Genomic DNA, 19,520 nt, shown 5'->3' on the forward strand with positions numbered 1-19,520 from the left:
GTAAGAAACGTGTATAGTAATGCACTTATGCTAAATCGTAAAGGCGAGACAGGCGATCAGGGGCTGCACTTTCGCGCGCCAAGGGGCGGCCGTGCGTAGGCGCCGACGTGCACGTTTCAGAATAGCCACTTGTCGTGTTTAGCAGTTCATGAAAACGAAAAATTAAAAAAAAACGAAAAAATAGCTTGATCGTTTTCATCAGTTTCGGTTGAAGAATAGTGGCATAGCCAGGATTTTTTTTTTTTTTTCGGGCGGGGGCTTGCCCGGGGGAATGGGACACAAGTAAATTTTTGCATGTCATTGATCTAGTACACACATTTGGGGGGGCACGTACACGGTATGTTCCCCCTCTCGCTACGCACACGCTCAGACGCGCAAGCAACAGAGCGCCGAATACGTATCGCAAGAAACGAAACCATGAAAACACTTATCAGACGGCCATTAGCTCGCACACAATTTAAAAGCTCAAGAACTGAAACAAACACCTTAACCAAACAACTAAGATAACGCGTCGTGGTCACAAACACTGCTTACGAACTGAACGCAGTAGAGTGAGGAGCCACCAGAAAACAGATGGCAAAACAGACGGCCGTGTGCAACAAGCGCTAACGGCCATGCCACCGCGGAAAACGCCTTCAGTGGTAGTAGCAAGCTGAACGCAGAAGTTGCTTCCTGTCGCAATAACTGTAAAGCTAGTCTGAAACGAACCACGGTGCGTTGGCGCAGCAGCACTTCCCCGAGTTGCATCCGCAAGACGCTTTGGACTACTACAGCTTAACCTAAATATCGGTATTTACAAGTGTACATACAACGTTATTCTAGCTGTCGCTGCTTTTAAGTATCACGTAAAGTGCACACAAAAGAGTGACTTACGGAAGATGCAAGGGGCAGTAGCTTTTCCAAGGTCGCAGCAACTCCAGACTCCATCAGACACGATTTGAAATTGCGACTCTTCGCAAGGCTTTCTCAGGGAAAGATCTGCTAACTATACCATTCCACGCAGCTTAAACGTTTCGGTTTAACGCAGCAACCTAAATACTGACGCCTATACATTGAACAGTGAGCACAGTTTCACAAGTACATTCAAAACGAAGACGCTACCGTTGGCGCCGGCGCCAAACTGCAAGTGCGCCACCAATTCTCATCGTTTATACTAGATTGACCACAGTCGCTTGCGTACTATAGATAGAATCACTTTAGTAATAACTAGGGCTAACAATTGTAACTGTTGAATGGTAATGGTATGCAGCGCCGCCGTTGTATATTCAGCGTCACATATGTCGGTTACGATTGGACAAAATTTCAAGTGCTTGTGCTCACCGAACCAATCAGCAACTTCTGATGATGTGGGGTCTCTTTCGCGCGATTTTCATCAAACCAAATGGCGTCTTTTGCTAGTTGACGAGTTGCGTGCCGCGTAAGCAGTCGCGTTTTGCGCGCCTTTTTTTTATCCCGCCGATCGGCGTCAACCTGAGGCGTCAACATGAACCGCGGCGGAAACGCTGGGCACACTGTGACTACGCGGTCTGCTTTGAGAGAAATCACCAGAAGTGGTAAGCTGTAGAACATGTGAATTCTTTTTTTCACCCCCTAGCAGCTTTGCGACTTGGTTAGGGGTGGGGGTCATGTTAGCGCTGTCCAAGGGCACATAACGTCGTAGAGTGTTTGGTTGAAGTGCTTCGAATACTGGAAGCAAGCATATTCTCAGGCGATCGTCGCTTTATTTCAAGAATGAAATCTACAGCATCGTTTATTGCATCTTGGGTATTTTTGTATTTCCAGCGTAAACTGAAGTTGCGGACTTGGCGCCAGACTAATCGAGCCATATGCACACCACGGCCTCATTCGTGATGCAAACACACTGCTGTTTCTGTCGCGGGGCACGCGTTTGCAAGTTTATTTGTATTTTTCCTTCAATTTATGTCTAAAGGCGGGATCTCATAGGGCGCGAAAAGTATAGGCCTATATGTGACTGCTGATCGTTTTCGGCTTGTAAACCTGGTAGATGGCCGGTTCATTTGCTTTTTTTACACACCTGATCGAGCTTACGTAGCTATCATTTCATGGAACAATGTAAAGAAATAAACAATAGGGTACCGAACGACGACGCTGCACGTAAGATGCGTACTCATTCGCAATAGATTGTGCTTTATTGTCACATCCGTTACTGTTACGTACAATAAATTAATCGCGCATGCTTTTGAAGAAAAAACACTTGGGCGCGTTCTTTTCGCGAGAAATGCGCTTTTCGGTTTTTGTTTGTGGTTTTTCTGGCAAGACAGGGTGAACTGTTAATATCGCTGAAAATGCTTTTTCACGCTAGTTAAAGCCACTGTACCTCACCATAAAAGCCATAATTTCTGAAAAGGCTTTGTAATGTACTGTAGCCAAGCACAGCAACTGTTATACAAAGCAAAAATAAGCAGACATTTGTAATGATGGCTACTGTAAAACATGACACGATCTTTACCAACATCATTATAGAGTTTAGCTCTGAAGTTCATGATGGAAAAACAAGGAAATTAATTCTCATTTTAAATTTCATTGCAGCTTATGGTTCACCGCCTTCAGTTGCCAACATGGCATACATTGGTTCTCCCTCTCCATCTACATCACCTGATGAAGAAGTTGTCCGCAGGCGTGGAAGGCGGGTCATACCACCAGGTATATCACTCAGTTCACTATGCTAGTATCCTTTCTGCATGCATATAGTGATACACAGTGATGACATGCAGCCACATGGTGTGCAGGGCAAAAGTACTGATTCTTCTTGTCAGGAATGCCAATGGCCTTGGTTTCGTTTGTTGTCATAATGTGTGGTCCCAATGAACACACCATTGACTGAGTAGATGTTACAAATATGCGCACTTGTTTGCTAGATCAAGATGTAAAAAGTCTAAGACGTGTTTCCGTATTTCCATGTTCACCGTTTTGTGTGGACTTGGTTTGGTGCAGGCGGAGCTATATGGAGTTGTAGGGCTACAGTTTGCATAGTAATCACCCAGTGACGTCCTATGGACATTCTGTGGACATCCAATGCCATGACATAGATGCATCGTCCATATGGAATCCTCACCAGATTGGCACTATACCATGTGCCTTACCTCCTACCACTTTCACATATATTGCTGTGCACAGGCCATCCACTAAATGTTGTACATCCACATGTATGTACTGTCAACTTCCTGTAATTTTTTCCTCACACGGCTGAGACTAGAACAGCCTTCTCAACCACATTTCTGCCATCACATTTATCTTCCTCCGTGGGCAAAATAACAAGTGGTTTTTAAATAATGTTCTAGACAACCTCTAATTAAGTTTCTTGTATTCTCACCTCTTATGTAATACTCCGCAAGGGGTTCCTGAGGGAAAAAATTTGAAGGCCATTCCGCTCTGTGAAAGTGGATGATCAGCAGAGCTATAAACATCGTAACAAGAAATGTTCACAGTCACCAATAGGCTGTTTTCAAACCACAGTTGGTCACACACACAACGACTGAAGCCCAACGTTTTGTCCATGAAGCCTCGACAGAATTGCGCATCCACACCACTGTCAGCATCAGCCTTGCGAGCTTGGTACCTCTGTCATTGCACCACATTAATTGCCTTGCGATCTGTGGGGCTTTGCGCTTGAGCCAGCCGCTTATGGGCAGTCTCCTCGGTATGCTCCTCGCTAGTTCATGCCGCGCGGCACTCACACTCACTCACATCTGCGGTCCCAAAGTTGTGCCCTGTGAGCAGCTTGTTCTTTGGCAGTACACACGACACGATACCTCCCCATACCAGCGCACTCAACATACTAACTTCCCACTGGGTTCTTTACACAAGCGCAGAAATGCAGCAGATGGCTTGTTAGCAACCACCTGTCAAACCAAATGATCGATGCACGTTACAGCCATTAGTGCTTCCTCGGTGCAGACAAACCGAGCAGCTGGCTGAATCAGGAGCTGCAGTAGCCGTCAAAACCACACTACATTCATGTTTCGCGACATCTCGAATGTTGCCAATCACTATCAAATCGTTCTCGAACCATTCTGTCGCCACCGCACAACTGAATACGAAATGTCTGTCCAGAAAGTCTTTCTGAAATTTCGCATACACACCCTTGTGCTTGTCCACTTTACTGGCGTGGTACTTTCATCGCTTTGTGGCACCTGTCTTCCTGTCAAGACTGCTGCTTATGGGCAGCCTCTCAGGCACAGTCTTCGCTACTAATCGCAGCCTGTTTCCTAGCTTTCCTCTTGCTAAGCCAGGTGTCAACACATGCCTTACTGGTTTGCTCTGCCTCCTCATAGAGGGCACAGGAATTTTAAGGCACGAACATTGAAAAATGTATGGAAGGCTAGACATATATAGCTCCACTGTAATAAAATGAACTCCTTGGGATGTGTTGAATACGTCCTGGGGACATCCCTCACATGACTGTTCGGCCACACTTTTTCTGTCCTGCGTGCATCCCTTGCATGTCTGTGAAGGACATTATGTGGACCTGCTGCAGACATTTTACAAACATATTCCAGGGCCTTTTGCACAGTGTTTGCCATGATGTCCATTACGGTCACAGCACACACTGTGCGACAAATGCAATGGGCAGAGCGCCCACACATCAAGAACAGATACGTTGTGTGCGCATGCACACGTGCGAAAGTGCAGCATACTTCTCATTCTTCTAGGCCTTCTGCCAAGCGCAAGTGCCTTATTGAACTAATTGAAGTTTTCAAGTAAATTTCATCAGAAAATGTGTAAAGTATATATGACATACACATGAGCTGCAGACATGATAGTTTCAGATTGTAATTCGAACATGCCAGAAAACGTAATTTTGTTACGAGGAAATTCAGACTAAGCCTCAGTTAGAGGACAAATATTCATATGTATGTCAAAAAAGGTTCATGTGGGATTTGGGACATTTTTGTTAAGGTATCCACAACAGGTCCATGTGCAGCCACTGATCCTTGGAACGTCCGTGGTAGAATATCCTAAACTGAATGCACAGTGGTTATACAGTTTGTATCCAAAACGGTGCTTGAACATTGGAACATGATTTGGATGTCCTAGGGACAAACTGTTGCACTGGGAAGCTATAAAATAATAGCAAATTGCATTCTACAGCAATCGCACACGAAATATTGTTCCGTTATATTTATATTTTACTGGCTTGTCTTTCAATCTTTGCAGTAGTCTCTTGTATATTGTAGTTGCAATGCAGTTAAATTTCATGGACAATAGGACCACTGCTGCTCATAAAGTTCTAATAGTTTATTTTTCTGGTGCAGTGAAGAACACAGACAACAAACATGGCAGAGCAGTGTTTCTTGTGAATCCAACCATGAATCTAAACCCACTTGTCCATTTCTATGCTCTTCATGAATCTGAATGCTTACGCTTCCATATTTTCTCATCTATATCTTTCTGTAGGGAACCAGTTTGCACTGACACCCCCACGCACACCAACAAAGCGTCAGCAGTCTCCAAAAAGCAGCTCCAGCTTGGAACACCCTCAGACACCAAGCAAGGCACAGCTCATGATGAGTCCAGTGCGAAGCTCTCCCAGAAAGCGTTTGCTCCTTCCTGCCGATATATCAGATGCAGTCAATGCATCGCCCAGCAAGAAGGTAAAGTTTCTCTCCCCTTTTCAGCATTCTCTTACCTTGAACTGAGCCCTGCTGTGATAGCCCATATTTATTGTTCGTCTAGTAACTGTTATCAAAAACATTTTATTTATAGTGAATGGTTATGACCACCTCTCTTGGTGGTGACTGTTTTGGTAGGAAGGGAAGAGACCGAGATGTCTCCCAGAGGCACTCCAGGAGAGTCCAGGACTCTTTCTGTTCTCCTGTGTAGATTGGTGGGTCTCAAACTCGTATCGGACATGAAGTCACATGATGATTGCCCCCCACATGGCATCTCGCGCTATGGTCTTCTTTAGGGAAACTGGGAGAGCTGCCTGAGACATGCCAAATTAAGGGAAATTTATGAATAGTGCCCAAAGTCACACAGGCCATATGTTGAGTTCGTCTTTGTAGATGATATTCTGAAATTCAAGGCTAACCCCTACAAACTTTATACCACATAAGAAGCTTAGTTTCAAACAGTATACATATTTACAGCATCCTATGTGCGAAATCTTATGTTTAAAATATGAGCAGATGCACCGCAAGATGCTTGCAACAATAGATGCCAATACTGCAACTGAAAAAAATTAAATGTCACCATTGCCGCTTTCTGAAAATGACGCAGAGCCCAAAACATTGAGAACCAGTGTGACGGTAGCAATGGTGCTGAAAATCTCAGTTCATGGCCTGGGATATGCATCAAAATATCTGCTAACCACCATATGCCCAATTTTTATAGCATGCTATTTCAAGGATGGTAACAAAGAAAAAGTTAGTTACCACCCCTGCAGCTTCTCCAAAATTACTTTGATGGTATATACTATTCAATTATAACTAATTCAGCCAAAGTTAATTTCTGTTGCAGTTGGCCTTTACGCAGTGGAAACTTCATTTTTTTGCATTGATGGACCAGTGTGGTTCAATAAATGTATAAAAAATCTTATTTCATAGTATTCAGCCATGTGCCCACGATAGCTGGCTGTTACCATGTCAAGGTATACAGCGCAATGACTGTGAATCATAAATGTGATCCAAAGATAACCTATGGCATTTTAAGCTGTTTGCAAACTTGGTCATTATTGCTGGTATACTAGCTTATTTAGTAAGCACGGTGGCACTATGACTAGTGGGATCGTAGTATTTAGTAATTATTGTCATAAGAGTCCCTTGAGTGATGTATTTTCCATGACAGCAGCTGCTTCTTCAAGGTCATATATGCATACTGCAAACTCATAAAATAGTTTTCATTTCATACAAACAAAATAGTTATTTCAATGTTTTATAACTACTTATCAGGCCATTCCATTTTTCATCTAATAATGTGGCAATCAAAATGCATATGGCAGTAAAGTCTGTAACCACTCTGTGGGACTTGCTGAACATCATTGATTTATATTTCTAAGCAGATTGCTGCACTTTGTTACATGTCCTTATTTAAAAAATAGAGAGAAAAGTAAAGTAGAAGTCTTGGTTTGAAAGAAAAGCTGATACAATTAGCTTTTGCGGGGATTATCCGCTATCCTCTCCGCATATTAAGCTTCAGAAATGGAATCTGTTATAGCTTGAGGTTCAGCGCAAGGGATCACGTAGGACAACAGAAGGGGACGAAGATATGGCGTTTACCTGTTTAGCTGCTGCATTGCAGCCCATGCCTTATATATTGCCATCCCCTTCTGTTGTCCTACGTGCTCTCTTGCGATTAACCTCAAGTTAGTGCAGTAGCAACTAGCCCACCAGTCTGTCATTTTGAACTCTGTTATAGCTGTACTGTGCTGAATACCGTTTGCATTCTATCATTTGATTTGTGTTGTAGAAGCACATGAGCACAAGGCTGTGTGCCTGCACCTAAAACCACAGAGAAAGTAATGTGTTTAATATGTGCTCAACCAAACTGTTTGTTTTCATCACAGCTGGTATCACCTGTGAAGCGCTTGAGGCTTCAGTCACGTGAAGCTGAAGCAGAAACTGAGGTTGCCTTGACCGCCTTAACCAAGGCTCAGCTGGTGACCTTACTGAAGGACACTATGGGCCGCAATGCAGCAGCTAAACAGGCAAGTCCTTATTCCTTGTTTTGTTGGTATAAATGACCACAAACTCCTAACGTCTTTAGCATGGTGCATGGCATGAAAATAACATAGCAGAGAGTGGCCAGTGCAAAGACAGCTAGAGAACTCGGAAGATGAAAACATGTCGAAATTCAGTACTGTGGACTGTGTCAGTATACAGTGATCAGATGACCTGTGATTACCATGATGAAATGATAAAAACCAGGGTGAGTGCATCATCAAAAAAATCACTGCAGCATGGGAGAACGTCAGAAATTTGTGAAACACTGCACAGAGACATAAATATCAGAGCAATGCAAGATGTCAAAGCAAATGTCAAAGGCAATGCAATGGTGTTTTTATTACGAGTGGGTGGGTACTAGTGCCAGAACTATAATGAGGGGTGCCTATGTCATCGCTCTGTCCCAGGCGAGTCTCAAATCGTGACCTGGATTTACCTCGATTTATTGACTACTCAGGCTTTGTTTTCGATAATATTGATGCCTTAGATATTCTCGAGCATTAATCTATCACTTTAGCTTGACTGTTTGCCTTTAGTGTTCCTTTAAGAGGGACCCCCCGCGTCTTTGGGACCGATAATCGGCCTGAAAGCTGAATTTTCAATTTTTAATTTCCATGTTCCTGACGCGTTTACGCACTTACCTCCAAAACTTGGTTATAAACTACCGCATATTTCTTGCGTTATGACCTACTGATGCGAGCCCGTAAGCATTGCCCTTTAAATTGGGGACAAATCGTGCCTGATTAACTATGCATTCTGCCAGCGCCATTTTGGTATCACTCGAACGCTCATGCTTCTGGCTTTTTATGCGAAGCATATTACGAGAGCTCAACCCAGCTCCTCAGGCGCGGCGGTGTCGCCTTCAATACCACGTGACACCGTGACGTCACGACAGAAAAGAAACGGGGCTCCAACTCGCGCCGTCGCTCGCGGCGTCGCCCCCCGCATCGAACGCGGTGAGCGTCGAGCAGTGCAGCGTTCGGCACGACAACGAAATGTGTGCCTGAGCAAGCGCCCCACGCCTGAGCCGACACCGACGACACCGGCTTTTCTGCGACACGAGCTCCTTAACGCTGTCGCGTTAAAATAAAGGCTAGTATGCTTCGCATCCTGGGCTTAACCTTAGCTAAGCCACAGCCATTTTTTATTTATCAGTCGGCAACATTGCCGGCTCTGCGGTCCTGAAACAACAACAGCAAAAGAAATGAGTTGTGCATGCTACTGTTGGCCAGTTTGAGCACGTGACCAAGATAGAGAGTAGCGATTGGCTCCAAGGACCACGAGCGCTCGAACGACAACAGCTGCCATGTTATCTTTGTCTGAATGCGACACTGCATATACAGGAGGTCCAACAAAATTTCGATCTGTGAATAGTTATGGACGAAAATGTGCAAGAGTGCAAGAAACTTCCGAAAGCAATTCCGTCGATGCAGTCAGCACAGGATATCCGGCAGCTCGCCGCTGAAGTACCGTCGCCGAACATCGACGCCTCAACTGCTGCTCTGCTGGATCATGTACCTCCACACGCCTATTCCACTCGCTTAAGAAATGACATGGCTGTCATAACTGAAGATGAAGTGGATAAGATAAGAGCACACGAGTAAGCTATGTCCGACAAGATTGCATCTACACTGGCCACGAGGCGAAAAGATGCGGCGTTTTGTTGAAGATCCAACTGCCAATAGTGCAGCAGCCTCGGTCGCAGAGCCAGCTGCTCCATACGTTGTCGTTAAACTTGCATTAATGAACAATATCCCTAGCGTTCTCTCGTGCAATACTTGCAGTTATTGTACAAAGCTAGTGCAGAGCAATCTGGATTACGATCTCACAACAAAACTGATTGTGGTTTGCGAGATCTTCGGTGCAGTTGCGTCGGAATGGAGCTTGCTCTATGTCACAGTACAGTGTGATTTGGAAGCAGTAGGGCATGTCAGAAATTTGACGTGTCGGAAAGTGATGGTGTGTGCCGCGGGCACGGGCCATCTCCAAGTCGAAGCTCTGGTACCGACTGTGCCACACCACCGATGTCCACCGAAATGAACGTTAGCTGAAGCTTAACACCATCACAAAGAATCACGACGGCCGATACCTCCTAAGCTCAAACAGACGTGCCCAAACGATGAAGACTGCCGACACAAAGACGCTGAACATGTGAAGGTGGCGAAGGCCCCGATTCGTCGGTTCTTGATTGCAAGCGCAGCTACAACGCACTCGATTCGCTGTGCATTGGTGCTTGCCACGCCATCTGCCGCACAACATTAGCAGCTGCACAAGGTTTGCAATGCCTCCGAGATTCGCAACGGGCAAGAAGTCTCGGAGGTTACATAGAACGAAAAGGTGGCAGCCGCCGCTGCATTCTGGCCGACCCCGCGCTGTTTAGATTTTTTTCGATTTTGCCTTCTCTCGCCGTGTGCCAGGCGGCACGTAGTTTGAATTTTCCATGGCGGAGCCTTCTCGCGTTCGAAATAACAGGCTTTTTAGCCTGTTATTTGGTCCGGCCAAGCTGTTTAGCCAGCTTGGCCGGACCAAATCGTACAGTTCGAATTATCCATAAATTTGAATTATTGAAGTTCTAATTAACGAGCTTTCACTGCATCAGATGTGAAACGTTTTTCGCTGTTTTCTCAAAAACGCAATTTTGGTGATGCCATATTGCAGCTGCATTATCTCTGCTTCTACTTGGGCGCCTGAAGCTTTTTTTCTTTTTTTCCCAGAAAAGCAAAGCTGTGTAGAGTGCAAATTTACGAAATAACGTCGTATTCATTAGACAATTTTAAGAGAAAAGTTCTTTTTTTTTTTTTCAGTTCGATGGATTTCTCTCACTGAAACTTGCAATGTTCTCATTTTATATAAAATTGGGTTGAAACGCCATTCTTGCTAATCTGCGCTCTTTCTTAGTTCCGCATCATTTTTGTATGTCAATCTTTATTATGCTATATATAGTTTGGTAAATAGCTCACCTCCAAGCAAATTATGCAATACGGCTAAATCTTTTCAATTTCTGAAAATTTATTTATTCTGCAAGGAAACTGGATGTAAATTTAGAACTAGCGCATTAAAATACATGAACTCAGCAAGTTCCATTAAAAGCGATCAAGAATTGAAAAAAAAATGTTTTCACAAGCACAGGGGATCCCATTCCATTGATTCCAGCAGGCACGTTGGACCTGCCATGATTTTTTAATGAAATGAATGCCTGAATTTTTATAGCCTCTGTAAGTCCACCTTGTAATACATCCTTTACTCAATTTGTTTTTGTGTGTGTGTTTTTTTTTTAACTATACACTTGAATTTCACATGCCTACTAACTTCACCACATTAAAAGTAAGGCAAGCCAAAACAGAGCTATGGTTAAAGCCCACAACTTTGACATTCTGCAAATCCAGGTAGAGGATTCTGCAAAATTCCGTGGCAACACTGAATAGACAAGGTACATGTAACAGTTTACTTATTAAGAAATTTCAATGTCCAAACCTGCTTGCAATATTTAAAACTGAAGGGATCTGTTGTGGCTGAAGTTCAGATGATGCTTTCTACTCCCTTCACTAACAGAATGGCGCTTGTGGGACACAATGTCACCGTAGTGACTCAATTATCTTTCTGCGTCGACAGAGTTGATCGGTATTGATGGATATTTGAGGACAGTGGAAGAGAGTGTTGCAGTGAGTTGTGCCATCCCTTCCTAGAAAGCCAGAACATCAAAATTTATACCTGGATTTTATTGTTTCGAAAGAAATGGTGCAAAGTCCCTGTAACTAGATTTGAATTCTTGAGGAGACTTCAAGTACACTTGCCATTCAACAGCTAGAGCTGGTGATTCTTTTTCCAGCCCAGGCACACCTGCAGATTCTGGCTTATTCTCTGAGACACAACCAACTTGCAGAGGATCCAAGCATGTCACACTAATGAAGAACTTCCAAGTGTCAGATCTCTCCAAATATACTAGTGCTTTGCTTGTCGCTTTACTCATTGCAGCCTTTATTTTGTTTGCAATCCAATGGGCCTCAATGTGTGCAATGTCTTTTTTTCTTCAGTCGTGTTTCGAAATCTTCCTCTGCAACTCCTCCCAAATAATGCACACTTTATGATAAGCTACATGCTGGCCTTCTGCTGCTTTCAGCAGGCTTCAAACTTTTTTACCAAGTACTGCAATGCATTGCCTGCTGTACTTAAGCACAGTTGAGTGTTCATTCAAAAGTTTCGGAAGAGAATCAACACTTGCTGTTACTCCATACTTTTCATGCACTTGACTTAGCCAAGAAAGATGGTACTCAAAGTATGCAGAATGCTGCTCAACAGCTTCAATCCACGAATTTCACCTACCTTTGACAGGTGCTAGAGGTGTTTTGGCACACTTAACCCCGCATTTTTCTCATTGAGATTTGTAAAAATTGAAGGCGAGTACGATAGCCTATGGTACTCGCCTTCGATTCATGCTGTGACCCCCCTTTACATCATGTATGTTTTGAGCACAAAATGCTTTTAGCTCTAGTCAGTTACATTTAAGCGACTTTGCGCTAAAAGCCAGAGCTGTTATCCGGGCACTCATACAAGACCATGCAGGCAACCTGTGAGAACAAAACGAGATCATCCGGGCAACCAGTCAAAACTTAAGAAAGTGCGGTCTCTGGCTCCCCCACCCTTTGTACAGGACCACATTACATACGCTAGTTACTGCTCAAACAAGTTACAAAACATACTGCTTCAGAGTTTTTCTTAATATTTGTTTACAATATCACTCAAGCTGAAACTGCTAGTACGCTTAAGTTTTATTTCTCATTTCCAATATCTACATTTAAAAGGTGCAGGGCACCATACACTTCATTGTCATCTTTTTGGTGCTGAGACAGGATTGCTTGTGCTCTTTTGAACGCCAGCGGTCTGTGAGTTCTGCGGCGTGGGTCTTGCGTCGTCTCGAGAGATGGTGCCACGCAGCTTCAGGCGCTTTTCTTCTTTTAGCTGGGCAGTGCGCTCTGTCTCCCTGGTGTCATTCGCTGCCTGTCGTGCCACCTTCAGCTGGTTGAGCACTTCAACCACTGCATAGTATGGTATGGTGCAGTGTGGTGGGGAATGGCATTGCGAACATGCACTACACCCATTTTAAGATTGTAGCTAGTATCATCTCCAACCAATCTGCTTTGCCGGTTGCCATTTCATGCTTACATCTACTCTCGATTATGGGACCCAGCAATATTATGGGGTCTTGTGTTTGAGTAAACCTGACTTTGACAGCTCCCACCCTTTTTCTCATGCAACTAGCTGCGGAACTGCGTAGATGTGTGTGCAGCCCATTCAGGATAGCCATCTCGCTTTTGGAGTCGGGCAAGGGGATCGTGCAAAGCTATATCGGCATGCCTCACAACGTGACAGAGGGGAACACAACTCCGCCCCTTGCATATCCCAAGTACAGGTGCCTATGGGGTGAATTTTTCAGCTTGGTGCCTGCTGTCTCACCTGGCCCCCAAAAGCCAATTTAAAAAACGCTTGGCATAGTTTAGCACAATTCACATTACAGATGTAACCTCTGCATGCTTTTCTGTTCCTGACAACGGCTGTTCTTTATGGAGAGTGCTGGTTGCGTGATCTCTTTTGGAATGCCAATACTTGTGAAGCTTAGTAACCTGCCAGGGTTGCCATGGCTTGGGAGAGAAGAGTGGTTGAGAGTTCATAAGGCTTCTAGACCTTCTAGAGTTCAGCGTAAAATTAAAAAATAAATCGTCACCACAAGCAAGCATAAAACAACACGTTCTGAGGCTGACTTTGTCACGCCAGCGTCAGCACTAGGATCGGCCATTTGTCGTCATGTATAAGTGTGGAAAATGAAACGGAACATTCTAAAATATGGGTCCTGACTCTCACAGCAGAAATCTTGTGTGGAAGTCATCCTTGACTTAATGGACCTGGGTTGCCTTTGAGATTGTTGTACGAGACAAGTATACCCAAGGGCCATGTTGCATTGTGTCTTTCCTGTTCATTTTAGCGGCTGCTCAATGGTGTTTTAATGACAGCTACCTTTCATTAATTCTTTCATCATGAAGCCTCTTCCTAGTCATGCCAACCATTTGTCTTAATTTGTCGGGCTACCAGATCATTCAGGAGCTGCTGCCCAAGCCCGACCTTGCTCACTCGATGCAGAAGCTAGAGAAGCTGCTGCACCAAATCTACAGAGCCTTCCCTCAAAAACACTGGGGCAACAGTCGCGACGCATTCTGCTTTCGTCGTGTACAGATCCCTATCGAGATTTTCAAGGTGAGAACAGTGCAAGCGAGCCATTTTATGAGCCACTGCCATAATTTTGCAATCGCTATGAATTCTTACATTCGGCACAATCTAGCATTAATCAATTTTTGACATGCTGTCGAATTTGTTACTAGCCAGCCTGCCAGTTTTCTGCACATGTGCCTATTGAATAAAAGATAAAATTTTTCATCTTCAAGCCAAATCTGTCACTTATGGAAGCAATTGCTCAGCCTTTGACAAGCCAGAGGAATGCTAACAGAAAGAAAGTAGTATAGTGCCTATACTTGATGTCAAACTGAGAATTTAGTAAAATCTCCGAGCACAAACCTGGTCAGCATTTGGCCTCTGTGCTCCACCGGGACATCGTGGAAATTAGCAAACATAACTGGCTGGTATATCTACACAATTTATCCTCAAGTTGGACAGTAATGTATATTTTACAGTGCATCCTTAGCATGTCACAAGCTACAGTGCTTGGTACAGTGATGTCACTAAAGCAGAGGTAGTAGTGCAGTCGAACCTCGTATTCTGTTTCTGTCTAAACGCATACACCTATATTGAGGTGAGGGGGTATTGCGGTTGGGTCTGCGGGAAAAAAATGCAATAATGCAAGCCCAATGCCTCTAGCAGATCAGCATCCAGAATACACCATTTCAAGTTCTCTGCCAAATTCCATATCTTGAGCTGCAACTGAACAGATATTCACTACACTAACTGATACTGTCTGAAGTCTTACATTTTCAGTTTTGTTAAAGATAACTCGTAAACTCGTAAAGATAAAGCATGACTAACCAAAATTTACATATATGCTTTCTTATATTCGTGTTTGTTACATCACAGTTCGACTGCATATACTTGCTTGAGGGGCTTAGATACGAAGCTTTACCAATGCTGTTGTTGTGGAATGGGTGTTGGGGTCAACAAAGAACTTTGCAGCCAGTATGGTCAGAGAACTTCACATGGGGGAGATTTGCCCATCTCGCAGCGCAAGTGCCTACAACGTGGCCAGCAGTTGTGCCAGGCCGAGCAGTGGAGCTCCCTGCTGCAGTATGCGCAGCAGGCGTGGAACTTTGTGCGCAAGATGCCCGAGTGGCAGGACAGCAGTCACAACAAGGCCAAGCTGCTCTGCTTGCGAACCCTCGCCACGCACTGCTCAACTGCCCTCAAAAAGATGTCCCTGGACCAGCGGCAGCTGCAGACACTCATTTCCAGGTGCACCTTCCTGGCCCTCGCCTGCGTGCAATACCTTTACCGTGTTTGCATGTTAATAGAGAGGTTTAGCTTGTCCGGTATTCGGGTAAACGCGGCGAATGGGGCGTTGGAGCTGAGGCGTGAACGGGAGCGGCCTGCATGGTGCAGCCACCTGGGGGCGCAGAGCTCAAACAGACCAAAAACAGCTGATATTGCCTTAATCAAATGTATTCTACTTTGCTGCTAGTGTAAATTTTCGGCGCTGGCGTAATCGTGTTGCTGCCCAAAAATTTACACCGACAGCAAAATAAAATACACTTGCTTACTGGAACATTAGCTGATTTTGGTCTGAGCTCTGCGCCACCAGATGGCTGCACCATGCAGGCAGCTCTCGTTTACGCCTCCGCTCCAACGCCCCATCCGCCTGCGCTTACCCGAATACCGGACAAGCTAAACATCTCTAATAATGCAAGACCGGCACCTCCGCTCCCTCAGAAAAGGGAGGAACATTATGTAATTATGGTATTGCACTTACAACATGAAATGATGCATAAAAGTGGATGCTTGCAGTGCGCTTTGTTCACCGTTACTGCAAACTGCTGTCGCAAAATGTAGTGAAAGGATGAGTGCGTGCACCCTTTGCTAATTTTCACCGTTGATGTATTTGTCACTGTCGGCAAGAACTGCGTCGTGCTCCATGGCCAAGCCGTATTCAATTGCGCATTTGAACAAGGCTATGGACGCGGTGGTGATTGTGGTGGTGCCTAGTGTAGTTTAGCTCACTGCACTTTAGAGTGGCGGAAAAACAATATTTTTTATTAACTGTGTTACGTTCGTGTTGCAAACCCAATTAAATATTGAGGCATATTCATAGGCCGAAAGTATTTAAAAACAAAAACGCATTATATTTCTGCAACTACAGTAATGCAGCTGCAATTATATGGACACTATAGTTTCCACTGCATGCAAAGTGTTGGATCGCGAGATCTGCTATGGGGGTGAGCGGCTATAATGCTGTTGCCTTGATGCCAATTTTCCCAAGTGTACCCAGTGTTGGCAGTCACGTGATCTGCTTCAGTTTTGTAAGTGCAATGTCTTAAAAAACTTCTGTGTGCTGTAAAGCCTCGTTAAACCGTACCCGCTTAAACAGTAGTTTCGTTTTAAAAGTAGTAAAGTCAAATCCCCGACTCAGCGGCCATCGAACATAATGTGTTTTGTATCCGCATAAATCGTACCAGCTTATTGCGTACGTATCGGTTAACATGTAGTGTTTCCACTTTTCATCGCGCAAACAATATTGGGCGGCCCGGCAGAACAACAAGCATCAGAGATCAGAACAACGGCCTCCAAGCACCCTGTGCATTTGCGCATAAAACCACATCAACATCATTTTGGCGCCGTGCCAGAAAGCATTGTAGCGTCTTGCAAACAAAGACTTGCATCATGGCGAAGCTCGGATAGAAAAGACGCCGGGAACTCTACATCTTTCATGCTATCAAATGTGACATGAAGAAGTTGGCGCTGGCACGCAACAGGGATCTACTGTTAACTACGGTTTGTGGCATTTGGAATGCCCGACAGTGGCAGAAGCTGCTCGCTACGTCAGCCTCATGAATGGAATTGTCGCGACGAGAACAGCACCCCGCAATGAAACAGGTGCCCCGCGACTTCTGCAGCACTACCGACCACGTACATGGAGGACATGCAACGTCAACGAGGAATCTGCCATGCGAGTGTTTGCAGAGAAGAGGGGGCTTACTGAAAGGCTGGCTCACAGCTTTAGCAAATTTGACGCCACGGCATCAAACGAAAATAACACTTGTCCTACGAAGTGAAATACTCTTTTTTTTCACTTTCATCTCACTATAATTTGTTTTTGACAGGTAAGAGGGCGATCTCATGTTGTTTCAGTTAAGCAGTACTACCGTTTAGCACGTACTTTTTCCGAGCTCCGACCAACTACGGTTTAACGAGGTTTCACTGTAATTTATGAAGAACGCAATAGTTAGGAGCTCAAAATCAATTTTGTCCACCTGAGGTTCTTTCAACATGCATGGCACAACAGAGGGTTTTTTTTTTTCCCCCTTACTTACCCCAGTGGAATGTGGCCTCCACAGCTGGGATCAGTGTTGCCGTTGGTGGCTACCTTTTGGCAGCATGGGGTGCTTAAAATTCAAGGTTGGCTCCCTCAGCCTCCCTGGTTACTTTTTACTTATACTTTGGTGCATTTCATTGCCAATTGTCTGCGTGCTTATGAAAGCCTACATAGATTTTTATATTGTGATCTTGGGCTTTTGCCTATCGCCACCTCTCTTCTATCAAAAATGGCCCCATGGCGGCCTTTTTGCTCGTATTTACTGTCAGCACGCAAATCCAAGGTAGTCAAAATTAATCTGGAGTCCTACCACTACAGTGTTGCAGTGTTGCAATTTTGTTGCAGTTGGCCTTTAATGCTGCAGTGGCAATAAACAAGATATCTCTTACATGCACAGGTTGAAAGAGATGAAAGACGACAGCCCCTGCATCACTTCCCCCCTGAAATTGGCTGAAGCACAGCTCGAGCAGTGTCGCCAGTAAGGTCAAGGAAAGATTGCAAACAACACAACTCGTTTTGCTGGTTTTAACTTTTATTGTCATCAATATCATTGTTTCTCTCTCTTTTACTTATATACACAATAAAAATCATGGGCCTTTTTTTTGGTCACTTTCTGTCTCCCGCAGTCGTTCACTTTTGAAAGTGTGTGAGCTTGCCGTCATATGCGCGCGACCAAGGACGCGCGCGCCCCCTTCCCCTCTTAATAAAGAAAGGGAAAAAAAGACATATATGCTGTTCTCATCAAAATTTTTTTTCCTTCGCAAACTTTTTTTTTTTTGCTTTAGAAAATCAACCCCTGTCCCATTTGCTTTTTAAAAAAAAATGGTTGCCAAGAAGCAATGCTAGACTAGATTCTCCCATACACGAAAAAATACAGGAGCCAAAATATATCGGAGCAAAAGCACAAAACACTTGAGAAAACATTCGCATGAAACAATGGTCGCAGGAAGAAAAAAAAATCGCGTTCTTAAAAAAAAAAAAACAGTTTTCAGGACAGAGAAAAGCTGCTTGGTTGTGGTTGGATTGCGCACATTGCATCAAGAGAAAAAAGTAGACTGCTACACTGCTTTCTACACTTGCAAATGCTAAAAAACTTTCTTTGTGGACAAACAAGTTCAGCTTTTTTTTTCTTTTTTTTAGAGAGACACACAAGAACTTGCACAAACCTTTCTATGCTGCCTTGTCACCGGAAACAAGTGAGGGAACACAAATAAACAGTCTCTGAGAGCGTGACAAGTAGTGGAAAGGAAAAAAAGAACTGCAAGCTTATGGTGATAACATGTGCCAGCGCGTGTATCCACATAATGTATGTGTATGTGTGAAGGGGCAACATTGCAGTATTGCAGGAAAGGCCGTGATTCCGGGGGAGCTCATGGTTATACAGCAAAAAAGTTATCCCTCGCCACTGACCGCTCTGGCAGTGGGAGGATGTGACGTGGCAGTGTAGCATCACAAGCTGATGCAGATTTTTTTTTTTTTTAGAGAAAAAAATGAGGAGGTGTGATGTTTTATTCCTCCCCCGGGGAACCACAGCTTCCTTCTCCACACAAGAGAAAAAAAGAAAACATGTCCCAACCAATGAACACACTAGGCACACTAGTGAAACAGATGACAATTGTGAAAGCTAAACTGTAAAGACAACTTGCAAGACAAAAAAAATTATTTTTTTTGTCTATGGGCTGTGTTCCTATTCAGTGACTCAATTGCTTCGTGCTTTCAAAGCAAACTTCTTTCATTCCTTTGGACACCTTACGGCTGTTTTAGAAATGGCCGCAACTTAACTGACTGCAGAGATGGCAAGTACAATTCGTATGAAATGTGCTGTCCATGAGGCATCAGTCATAGTTGACGCACAATATCTGCATGAAATGGGCCTCCACACTTATCTAATTTCATCCCAACATTATTCCAGGTGGCAACTCCAGGCAATTAAAAAGAAAAGTGACTTGCCCAGCTGACATGAGCACTGAAAGTATGTCCAAACAGGCATGAAAGCTTTCCTGCACTTTCAAGGCAGCTGCCAGAAAAGAATTAGCAAACGCACAGTACAAGAGTGAGAAATGCTTTTTTTTTTCTTTAACACAATTATAAGCGATTCTGAAATAAGTTAGGTTGCATACACCTCACACACATAGAAAACCTCTCTCTGCACTATTTTTTAGCCAGTAGTCTCTAATCTTGCATCACATTTTAGATCAGCTAGGAGTTTATACAGCTGTGGTGGTATAGCAGCCAGTAACGCGCCTCCGTGGAAGCCCCGAAGCATTCGTATGACTAAGCCATCGGTGAGGAAGTGTAAGCAGTGTCGGTGA

General features: G+C 44.2%; 2 protein-coding genes and 1 pseudogene across 4 annotated transcripts in view; 1 reads left to right on the forward strand and 2 right to left on the reverse strand.

Annotated features, from left to right (window-relative positions):
* LOC139059354 (condensin-2 complex subunit G2-like) overlaps positions 1–1,149 on the reverse strand; it is a 107,985-nt gene extending 106,836 nt beyond the window's left edge. For 2 of the 3 annotated variants that reach the window (XM_070537651.1, XM_070537650.1), the window contains exon 1: positions 874–1,148. In XM_070537651.1, the coding sequence (XP_070393752.1) occupies positions 874–927 (54 nt within the window). In that variant the 5' untranslated portion in view covers positions 928–1,148. Of the gene's footprint in view, positions 1–873 lie in introns of all 3 variants that reach the window. The other variant, XM_070537649.1, reaches the window with a different exon arrangement.
* Positions 1,150–1,365: 216 nt separating this feature from the next.
* Positions 1,366–17,817, forward strand: LOC139059358 (uncharacterized). Its single transcript, XM_070537661.1, has 7 exons — positions 1,366–1,553; positions 2,551–2,664; positions 5,419–5,615; positions 7,526–7,666; positions 13,770–13,931; positions 14,908–15,134; positions 17,606–17,817. Exons 1-7 carry the CDS (start codon positions 1,484–1,486, stop codon positions 17,688–17,690), a joined length of 996 nt encoding a protein of 331 aa, XP_070393762.1. The 5' UTR covers positions 1,366–1,483; the 3' UTR covers positions 17,691–17,817.
* LOC139059464 (uncharacterized) lies at positions 10,876–13,319 on the reverse strand (annotated as a pseudogene).
* Positions 17,818–19,520: the final 1,703 nt, after the last annotated feature.

Source organism: Dermacentor albipictus, chromosome 4, assembly GCF_038994185.2.
Source record: "Dermacentor albipictus isolate Rhodes 1998 colony chromosome 4, USDA_Dalb.pri_finalv2, whole genome shotgun sequence".
NCBI classification, from domain to species: Eukaryota; Metazoa; Arthropoda; class Arachnida; order Ixodida; family Ixodidae; genus Dermacentor; species Dermacentor albipictus.

Bases quoted from the DNA above. Each gene is read 5' to 3' on its own strand.
- LOC139059358 (XM_070537661.1), top strand. From the start codon at position 1,484: ATGAACCGCGGCGGAAACGCTGGGCACACTGTGACTACGCGGTCTGCT. The intron at 5,616-7,525 runs GTAAAGTTTCTC...TTTTCATCACAG, and splicing joins ATGCATCGCCCAGCAAGAAG to CTGGTATCACCTGTGAAGCG. The intron at 15,135-17,605 runs GTGCACCTTCCT...TTACATGCACAG, and splicing joins CTGCAGACACTCATTTCCAG to GTTGAAAGAGATGAAAGACG.